The sequence below is a fragment of the Mandrillus leucophaeus genome, unplaced genomic scaffold (genome assembly GCF_000951045.1).
Source record: "Mandrillus leucophaeus isolate KB7577 unplaced genomic scaffold, Mleu.le_1.0 Scaffold521, whole genome shotgun sequence".
NCBI lineage: Eukaryota > Metazoa > Chordata > Mammalia > Primates > Cercopithecidae > Mandrillus > Mandrillus leucophaeus.
Window position 1 is genome coordinate 522910 of NW_012105598.1, and position 10811 is coordinate 533720.

General features: G+C 43.8%; 1 protein-coding gene across 1 annotated transcript in view; it reads left to right on the forward strand.

Annotated features, from left to right (window-relative positions):
- RAC1 (ras-related C3 botulinum toxin substrate 1 (rho family, small GTP binding protein Rac1)) overlaps positions 1 to 10811 on the forward strand; it is a 63362-nt gene that overhangs the window by 37625 nt on the left and 14926 nt on the right. Inside the window, exon 3 of the mRNA XM_011996665.1 lies at positions 6271 to 6342. Coding sequence (XP_011852055.1) covers positions 6271 to 6342 — 72 coding nt within the window. The remainder of the gene's footprint in view (positions 1 to 6270; positions 6343 to 10811) is intronic.

Sequence of the window (10811 nt, forward strand, 5' to 3'; positions counted from 1 at the left end):
CACCCGCCTCAGCCTTCCAAAGTGCTGGGATTACAGGCGTGAGCCACCGTGCCCAGTCTGATTTTGAAAAATAATAGGGGTTGTGTGCAGTTAGATATAAATTCTTATTTTTGAACTCTTGTGTGTTCAGCTGGCTTGTATCAGCCACACTAGGGTTAGACTTGATTCTAGAAAGGTGGTCTAAAGTAAAGCCTGCTTCAGACTTCAACTCAGTTGTACGTGGTGTCTTCAGCCTGAATGAGAAACTTTATGCAGTATCTTAATTTTTGAAGTCTCTAGTGGTGATAATGGCTAGCTTTCTTTCTTTTTTTTTTGTTTTGTAGAGACAGAGTCTTGCTCTGTCTCCAGGCTGGAGTACAGTGGCACAATATCAGCTCCCTGCAACCTCTACCTCCCAGGTGCAAGCAATTCTCCTGCCTCAGCATCCCACCACGCCCAGCTAATTTCTTTTGTATTTTAGTGGAGATGGGATTTCACTGTGCTGCCCAGGCTGGTCTTGAACTCCTAAGGTCAGGCAGTCCACCCACCTCACCCTCCCAAAGTGCTAGGATTATAGGTGTGAGCCACCGCACCTGGCCTGTGGCTAGTTTTCTTTACATTGATTGTGAAGTCAGCTATTAGTGGTAGAACATCATAATTTTAGATTAGGTTTTGTGTTTATTTAGCACTGAACTACTCTAGTGGTATATTTTTCCGGACAGATTTTATCTGCATAATTAATGCAGTTATATATAAGGTCTACCGTTACATAATCCCCATACCTTATTTCTCAGTGTAAATTGAAGACCTTTATGCAAGATCTTTAATTTATTCAATAAGTATGAATATATATTTGACAGTTACTAAATTCTGCCTTGTCCTTAAGATCTACATACTTTTTTTTGTTTTTTGAGTCAGAGTCTTGCTCTGTTGCCCAGGCTGGAGTGCAGTAGTGTGATCTCGGCTCACTGCAGCCTCCACCCCCCGGCCTCAAGCAATACTTCTGCCTCAGCCTCCTGAGTAGCTGGGATTACAGGCGCCTGCCACGACACTCAACTAATTTTTTGTGTTAATAGAGATGCGGTTCCACTATGTTGGTCAGTCTGGTCTTGTACTCCTGCCTGAAGTGATCCACCTGCTTTGGCCTCCCAAAGTGCTGGAATTACAGGCAAGAGCCACCGCGCCTGGCCAAGATCGCTTTTAAGATAGCAGTATATGCTGTGTATTTTGGTTTGCAATTGTAATTGTCATTGGAAGAGTTTGGCTTTTGTGTCCTAAGATCAACGTGTCTTTAAAAAAAGGCAGTGCAGAAAGTTGTTATTTTTGAGCTTCCTGGACCTTTTTTTTTTTTTTTTTTTTACATGAGGAAATTCCTAGTGTTTCCAGATTTATTGATTGTGTGTGCTTTTAAGTTTTGGTTTATAGATTTCAGGAAGTAACACTCCCCTCAAAAAGTAAGTAAAAAGTTCTGTTGGCTGGGCGTGGTGGCTCACGGCTGTAACCCCAGCACTTTGGAAGGCCAGGTGGGTGGATCTCCTGAGGTCAGGAATTCGAGACCAGTCTGGCCAACATGGCAAAACCCCATCTCTACTTAAAAAAAAAAAAAAAAAAAAAAGCTGGATGTGGTGGCACTTACCTGTACTCCCAGCTACTTGGGAGGCTGAGGCAGGAGAATTGTTTGAACCCAGCAGGCGGAGGTTGTGGTGAGCCAGGATTGCACCACTGGGCTCCAGCCTGGGAGACAGAGCCAAGACTCTGTCTTTAAAAAAAAAAAAAAAAAAAAAAATTGTTATCTTAATGGAGAAATGAAGAGCATAATAGGAACATAAGTTATTTGCTTTCATTGTGGTTATTTCTACAGGATAGGGCAGAGGAAGCACAGATAGGTTAAGAAAAATTGTAGCATCATGAACTAGGGGGAAATCCAATGTAGAAATGGCATGAACTTTCTTCCAGCCCACTCATGTTGTTTCCTAGAGTGATGACATCGCTCAATGATTGAAAAGAGGTTGAACTGAGCAGTTAATTATATAAAGTTAGAAATTCCAAAGCAAGTAGTAACTTCCAGAAATTCTCCAGCAGCATGAGTCAAGACTTATGGCCAAATATGGCTTCCATTCTTCATGAAGGAAAGGCCATGGAAAGGCTGTCACATTGCCCAGTGCAGACGTTGACTTGGTTTGTGGAAGCGCAGCGTGGACAAGGAAGGAATAAATACGCTAATAGGAGTGGAATAACCTTTTTCTTTTACACATTTTAAGAAATTAAGTGAAAGTTTTCATCAAAAGACTTAAAGAGGAGTTGATTTTATCTTTTAAGATTGCACTTAGTTTAAAGGTAAGGTTACACTTTAAAGTAAGAATTCTATAATAATCATGTTTTTATAAGACATAGATTTGTAACAAATAGTGACTGGTAATAAGATTTCAGTCAATATCAGGTTATGCCAGTGTCTTGAATTTCTTGACAGTTGAGCCTTTCTCAGCTAAAGATGTCATTTGGTAAAGGAAGTTTTAGAGTATGTTAGACACAGCTGGTTGCATTTATAGTAGTAGCTTTGTTCCTCATATGCATAGAAGAGACATAGGACAAGATCGTAAAAGAAGTGATATGACGTTTTATCATAACAGTCAAAACCTTGAAGCAGCTTATTCTTGACACTGAGTGGCAACTGTTGTTAAGGTTTTTACACAACCTTTATCTTTTTTTTTTTTGAAACGGAGTTTCACTCTTGTTGCCCAGGTTGGAGTGCAATGGTGCAATCTTGGCTCACTGCAACTTCTGCCTTCTGATTTGAGGCGACTCTCCTGCCTCAGCCTCCCGAGTAGCTGGGATTACAGGCATGCACCCCCAGCTAATTTTGTAGTTTCTCCATGTTGGTCAGGCTGGTCTCGAACTCCTGACCTCAGGTCACCTGCCCGCCTTGGCCTCCCAAAGTGCTGGGATTACAGGCGTGAGCCACCGTGCCCAGCCAACCTTTATCATTTTTAAAAAGGTCCCTTAGAGCCTTAGGCTCCACTTTCTTCCTCAGGTGCCACATCTAAACCATGGCTAAGCGATGCTTGTTCTGCCTCCGAGTTCAAGCAGTCCATGAAACAGCCCACTTGTCTTCACTGTCCAGTCGCCATTCTTGGTCCAGGCCACCCTGGGTGGCCCCTGAACTGTAGCAGCAGCTTCCATGTGTGCCTGCCTTGAGTGAGTCCCTGGCATTCTCAGGCCTCCTGCCACACTGCAGCTGGAGGCTTCTTCTAAAATCCAGTGCTTTCTTGGCAACTTAAAACCTGTGACTTTCCAAGTAGGATCTTGTCCCCATGTCCTTAACAAGAAGAGGTAACATATTTCCCTATACCACTGCTTACTTCCCTCTAATTCCTGGGCTGAAGGGATCCTCTTCCTTCAGTCTCCTGAGTAGCTGGGACTACAAGCACGTGCCACCACGCCCCGCTTATTTTTGAATTTTTTTATGGAAACAGGGTCTCCCTGTGTTGCCTAGACTGGTCTTGAACTCCTGGGCTTAGTGATCCTCCCACCTCATGCTCCTGTGCTGAGATTACAGCCTCCTGTGCTGGGATTACAGGCCTAAGCCACCGCACCAGGCTTTTATTTTTTAATATAAAAAATTTTATTTTTTTGAGACAGGGTCTCACTTTGTCCCTCAGGCTGGATGCAGTGGTGCAATCTTGGTTCCCTGCAGCCTTGACCTCCCTCCTGGGTTCAAGTGATCCTCCTGCCTCAGCCCCTCAAATAGCTGAGACTACCGGTGCACACTGCCACACCCACCTAATTTTTGGATTTTTAGTGGAGACCGGGTTTCTCTTCATGTTGGCCAGGCTGGTCTTGAACTCCAGGGATCAAGCAATCCGTCCGCCTCAGCCTCCCAAAGTGCTAGGATTATAGGCATGAGCCAACATGCCTGGCCTAAAAATATTTTTTTCAGCTCTAGAAATGTTAGCTCTTTTGCTGTACATTTCCAGAGCTGCTTTAATAATAACAGTTATCACACCCATAATTTCATGTAATGATTGCATTTCTATTTTATTTTTTTGAGACGGAATCTCGCTCTGTCTCCCAGGCTGGAGTGCAGTGGCGTGATCTCGGCTCACTGCAAGCTCTGCCTCCTGGGTTCACGCCATTCTCTTACCTCCGCCTCCCAAGTAGCTGGGATTACAGGCGCCTGCCACCATGCCCAGCTAATTTTTTGTATATTTTGGGTTTCACTATGTTAGCCAGGATGGTCTCGATGGTCTCGATCTCTTGACTGTGTGATCCGCCTGCCTCGGCCTCCCAATGTGCTAGGATTACATGCATGAGCCACCGCGCCCGGCCATATTCCTTATTTTTAAATTTCATGACTGCACTGACTCCATGAGGTCTTGTTCATTAATACATCTTTAGCACCTCGTGTGCTTCTGGTGTAGCACACGGTTGGTATAAATTGAAATTGAATTAATGCTCACAGTAGTTTGGGGATGGAGCTGGTAGTTTTGCATTAATTTTGCAGGTAAAAAAACAGACATGAGGAAGTTGAAACTTGCCAAGAAAATTACAGCCAGTACGTGCTAGAATTGGCCCTGGGTCTCAAATCTAGGCTTTTGACTCCAAAGCTTAGGCTCCTGCTCCTACAGGTTTATTTTCACATTCTAAGCTTTTAACAAAATGTATGTCCAATGAGTCATTTCTGTTTAGAAAGCCTTTAGGAGTTGGAAGCTAATTCCTGGTGATGTAATGTTTGACTCTCTGAAGTCTTTGGAATGGTGAGTTCCAACTTTTGTTAAGCCCTCAATAATGTCATGAGTGAATGAGAATTGGCAAGACTGGCTGGGCCTGTAATCTGCCTTGAGTGTGAGGGAAAATGGAAAAGCGCTTAACTTTGTGGTGAATTCTCATTTATAGTAGTTGAGATTGAACGACAAAAATCTTACAAATTATGACACTGATGTATCGTGACCTTGGTAAACTGACAGCACAGCAGACAGAAGGGCTCATTAAGGAGAGCACTTGGCTAACTGAACCCTCAGGATGCCAGAGACTTGAGCTTTCATATAAACCCTTAAGCTTGTCTTGTCAATGGTGTAAAAATTGGAGACCTTTATGTTTTGCTAATGATGTGGTGGTCTTAGTTATTAGGTGATAGCTTCTTGAAAAACATTCCAGGTGGTTGGGAGACTTTCAGCCACCACTCTGACTTCTGCCTGGTGGCACACTGGTAATACTAGGATTAGTCTCTACCCATTACCAATTGTGCAGGTAGTGCTCCTTTCTCTGAAGTAGTTCTACACACTTCTTTGTTTGGAAAGTTTAACTCCCATCCTCTCTGAGCTATTGATTAATATGTCTGGGATGTATTGTGATAGCCCCTGCTTATAGACTTATGGGGCTGTGTGAGGACTGGGGCTGGGGGAGGTGGCAGTTGAATACCGCTGAATTAATGTGATGGCAGTTATGGGTGGTGGTTTATTGACTAAGCACTTTCTCTCAAGAGAACAGTCATTGCCGATTGCCAGAGGGGAGGCTCTAGGGATGTGGTGGGATTTTTGAGCTGTGCCACTTAAGGCAGCAAAATAAGTTACTTACAGAAGTACAGGTGGCCAAAGAAAGCTGTGCTTGTGTATTAGTATTAAAATACCTTTAGGCTGGGTGTGGTGGCTCACGCCTGTAATCCTAGTGCTTTGGGAGGTCCACGTGGGCGGATCACTTGAAGTCAGGAGTTTGAGACCAGCCTGGCCAACATGGCGAAAATCCATCTCTACTAGAAATAAAAAAAAATTAGCCGGGCGTGGTGGTGGGCACCTGTAATCCCAGCTACTTGGGAGGCAGAGGCTGCAGTGAGCCAAGATGGTGCCACTGCACTCCAGCCTGGGCGACAGCATGAGACTCAGTCTCAAAAAAAAAAAAAAAGTCTTCGGGATCAAACTTAAGATTCTTGGATGAAAGACTCTACAGATGTTCACAGAAGAGACGTGAAGTTTTAAAATCTTGTTTCTCTTGAATCTTGTACATCGGTAACAACTGTTTCTTGACTATTAATGCTAACACCAGGTACCTAAACAGAATGTGATGGTTCCTGACTCTACCTTTCTGAGAAATTCTAGTTTGTTTACTTTAAATTTCAGGGTACAAATGTGTATGTGGTGATAAAGGGTTATAGAAAACATTGAAAACATTTTCTTTAATGCTAAGCGTGTGATGTATATGCCTTGATTGTTTTTCTCTAGAGATTATTTGACAGAATAATGAAAGCTAAGATTACATTCATGTTGACTAAGCAACCTTTTTTCTCTTTCTCTTTAGAGCTGTAGGTAAAACTTGCCTACTGATCAGTTACACAACCAATGCATTTCCTGGAGAATATATCCCTACTGTGTAAGTACCTTGAATTAAATTGGGAACTAACTTGTCTGTGTTACGGTTTTCACATTCCTTTGACCATTTGTTTTGCTGTAAAGCCATCTTTAATCCTCATATGAACAGATACTAAGTTTTTCTTAAACATTCACTGAAATCTATAAGGTATTTTAGGCTTTTAAAAAATAGGGTGGGATGTGGTGATCCCAGCACTTTGGGAGGCTGAGGCGGGTGGATCAGCTGAGGGTCAGGAGTTTGAGACCAGCATGGCCAACGTGATGAAACCCCGTCTCTACTAAAAGTACAAAAAATTAGCTGGGTGTGGTGGCGGATGCCTGTAATCCCATCTACTTGGGAGACTGAGGCAGGAGAATCACTCAAACCCTGGAGGCGGAGGTTGCAGTGAGCTGGAATCATGCCACTGTACTCCAGCCTGGGCAGCAAGAGTGAAACTCCATCTCAAAAAAAAAAAAACCCACAAACAAAACAAAAACTTAGGGTAATATAAACTGTTCTGGTGTGATGGAACAAACACAACTTTGCTAATTGATTTTTAAACATCTAGAAGACAAAGTCTAACTTGAAGTATAGAGACTGGATGATGTTAAAGAAAACCAGAGTTGGACACAAAGACTCTGACCAAAACTCTGATCAGAGACAGTCCTTGTCAGTACAAGAGTTTCAGATACATTGGCTTTCTGGGAACTGGAATGGGAAGGATTCCATTATGATTTAATTGGCCTTTTCTGATAAGTCATCAGTTGGTTACATGTCAACATTGAGGTATAGGGCTTTGGAATTGAAACTTGGGTGTGTGTGTTGAAGGGGGTATAGGAGGGTGGAATTGGCTGTTGAATTGCTTACTCCCTGTGGGCAGCAGAATTGGGTGGAGACAGGAAAGTGCTGCTCTGGTGATGGGTTACCCAGGAGCCCATGTAGCTGAGCCTCATAATGCACCATACTGCATTTGCTGTGAGTCCTCCCCGTGTAAGCTGGGTAGGTGTTGCCTCCTCACCTTCTCAGGCACAACACACACCCAGGTGCTCCCTGAAGTGTCATACCCATGTTTTTTGTTGTTGCTGTTTTCCTTTTTTTTTTTTTTTTTTTTTTGGAGTTAGTGTCTCTGTCGCCCAGGCTGGAATGTGCAGTGATGCGATCTGAGCTCACTGCAATGCTGCAATGTCTGCCTCCTGGGTTCAAGCGATTCCCTGCCTCAGCCTCCCAAGTAGCTGGGATTACAGGTGCACACCACCTTGCCCGGCTAATTTTTGTTTCTTTAGTAGTGACAGGTTTCACTATGTTGGCCAGGTTGGTCTCAAACTCCTGACCTCAGGTGATCTGCCCGCCTCGGCCTTCCAAAGTGCTGGGATTACAAACGTGAGCCACCGCACCTGGCGCCCATTGTTTAGTGTAAGTGGAATCATGCTGTCCCTGTTGTCCTAAATTTGTGAGGGAGATTTTCCTTATCTACATGTGTAGATAAAGGTTAAATCATTAATGATTCATGATTTTGAAGTACTGTAACTGATTTAACCCACTGGTCGCTTGGACTCTTGGTGTTACAAACATTTTTGTGTTCAGTGTTGTCCCTCATGTCTTTGTGTACACTCAGATAGATTATTAGAAATGAAATCATGCCAGATCAAAAGACAATGGATGTTTTAAATTTTGGTAGATACAGCCAGGTGTGATTGCTCACACCTGTAATCCCAGCACTTTGGGAGGCCAAGACAGAAGGATCACTTGAGTTCAGGAGTTCGAGACCAGCCTGGCCAACATGGTAAAACCCTCATCTCTACTAAAAATGTAATAATTAGCCGGGCGTGGTCGTGCACTCCTGTAGTCCCAGCTACTCGGGAGGCTGAGGCATGAGAATTGCTTGAACCCGGGAAGCAAAGGTTGCAGTGAGCCGAGATTGCACCACTGCACTTCAGCCTGAGCAACAGTGAGACTCTGTCTCCAGAAAAAAAAACATTTAAAAAAAAAAATTATTTTTTGGTAGATACTACCAAATTGCTGTCTACAAAGCTGTCACTTTGCTGGCCTTAACTAAAGTGGCCTCTTAGTACACGCTGCCGTTACGTGGGTTGAAGTTATCTAACCATTTGCATTTCTAATCACAGATGTGGTTAAAATCTTTGAATTTTTTTTTTTTTTTTTTTTTTTGAGACGCAGTCTTGTTCAGTCGCCCAGGCTGGAGTGCCACTGGTGGCGCGATCTCAGCTCACTGCAAGCTCCACCTCCCAGGTTCACGCCATTCTCCTGCCTCAGCCTCTCGAGTAGCTGGGACTACAGGTGCACGCCACCTAGCCTGCCTAGTTTTTTTTTTTTTGTATTTGTAGTTGAGACAGGGTTTCACCGTGTTAGCCAGGATGGTCTTGATCTCCTGATCTCGTGATCCGCCCGTCTCAGCCTCCCAAAGTGCTGGGATTACAGGCGTGAGCGACTGCGCCTGGCTGAATTTTTTTTTTTTTTTTTTAATTAAGTAATTTTGCTCACGCCTGTAATCCCAGCACTTGGGGAGGCTGAGCTGGGTGGATCACTGAGGTAAGGAGTTTGAGACCAACTTGGCCAACATGGTGAAACTCCGTCTCTACTAAAAATACAAAAGTTAGCTGGGCATGGTGGCACATGACTCTAACCCCAGCTACTCTGAAGGCTGAGGCAGGAGGATTGCTTGAACGTGGGAGGTGGAGGTTGCAGTGAGCCGAGATTGTGCTACTGCACTCCAGCCTGGGCAATAGAGCAAGACCCTGTCTCCAAAAAAAAAAAAACAAAAAACATGTGTTTTTATAGAGCTACGTCTTGCTATATTGCCCAGGCTGGTCCTGAACACTTGGTCTCAAGTGATTCTCCACCTTGGCCTCCCAAAGTGTTGGTATTACAGGCGTGAGCCACCACACCTGGCTCTTTTGAATGTTTACTGTACATTTTTAGTCTCCTGTGAATTGTTTGTTTAAATCTTTCTTATTTTTCTACTGAAATTTTTTCTTACTGATGGAACATTTCCTTCTTTCCCTTCGCCCTCCCTCTGTCTCTCCTTCCCTCCTTCCTTCTCCTTTCTTTTCCCCTCCCTCCCTTTTCTTTTCTTTTTTTTTTGAGATGGGATCTTGCAGTATTGCCCAGGCTGGACTTGAACTGCTGGTCCTTCCACCTCAGCCAGTTGAGTAGCTAGACTGTAGTCATGCTCCACTGCACGTGGCCTGATGTAACGTTTCGTAAATAATCCTTCTCAGTCTGTCATTTGTCTTTGATCTTCATTGTGGTGTCTTCTGCCGTATAGAAATTTAGCATTTAATGTAAATAATGCCACATCACTTGGGCGCGGTGGCCCATGCCTTTAATCCCAGCACTTTGGGAGACTGAAGCAGGTGGATCACAAGGTCAGATCGAGACCAGCCTGATCGACATGGTGAAACCCCGTCTCTACTAAAATACAAAAATTACCCGGGCGTGGTGGTGCACACCTGTAATCCCAGCTCCTCAGGAGGCTGAGGCAGGAGAATCGCTTGATCCCGGGAGGCAGAGGTTGCAGTGAGCCAAGATCGCGCCACTGCACTCCAGCCTGGGTGACAGAGTAAGATTCTATCTCAAAAAAAATAATAAAATAATAGTAATAATACCACCTCTCCCTCAGAATTGTATGTTGTACCTTAGAAAGGCCTTTCCTACTTAAATAATGCAAAAGTATGCTCTAGTATTTTTTCTAGGTTTTTTGTGGCTAAAATTTTTATCTTTAATCCATTTAGAATTTATTTTTGGTATAGAATGAGGCAAGGACCTGATTCTTTTTCCCTTATAGGGGAAAGAAAGTCACAATACCATTTATCCTATAATCTTTTTCTTATGGAAGCATAATTATCATGTCTGTCACTATCACCTTTTCTTTCTTTCTTCTTCCATTTTTTTTTTTCTTTTTTTGAGACAAAGTTTTGCTCTTGTTGCCCAGGTTGGAGTGCGATGATGTGATCTTGGCCCACTGCAACCTCTGCCTCCCGGGTTCAAGTGATTCTCTTGCCTCAGCCTCCCAAGTAGCTGGGATTACAAGCACCCGCCACCACGCCCCGGCTAATTTTTGCAGTTTTAGTAGAGACAGGGTTTTCGTCATGTTGGCCAGGCTGGTCTCAAACTCCTGACCTCAGGTGATCCACCCACCTCGGCCTTCCAAAGTGTTAGGATTACAGGCGTGAGCCACCGTGCCCAGCCTCTGCTTTTTATTTTATTTTTCCTTTTCTTTTTTGCCTTCCTGTCCAGAGGAAACACTATTCTTTTCTAAAGCTTGGTTTCTGCTGACCAGTAGCAGTTTTTAACTTGGGTCTGATTTCCTTCTGTCAGCCTATAGGCTTTGCTGGGTTACCTCTCCTGACTAATTTGTGTAGCAACTTCATGTGAATTTGTTTTTTTTTTTTGGGAGATGGAGTCTCGCTGTGTCGCCCAGGCTGGAGTGCAGTGGTGTGATCTCGGCTCACTGCAAGCTCCGCCTCCCG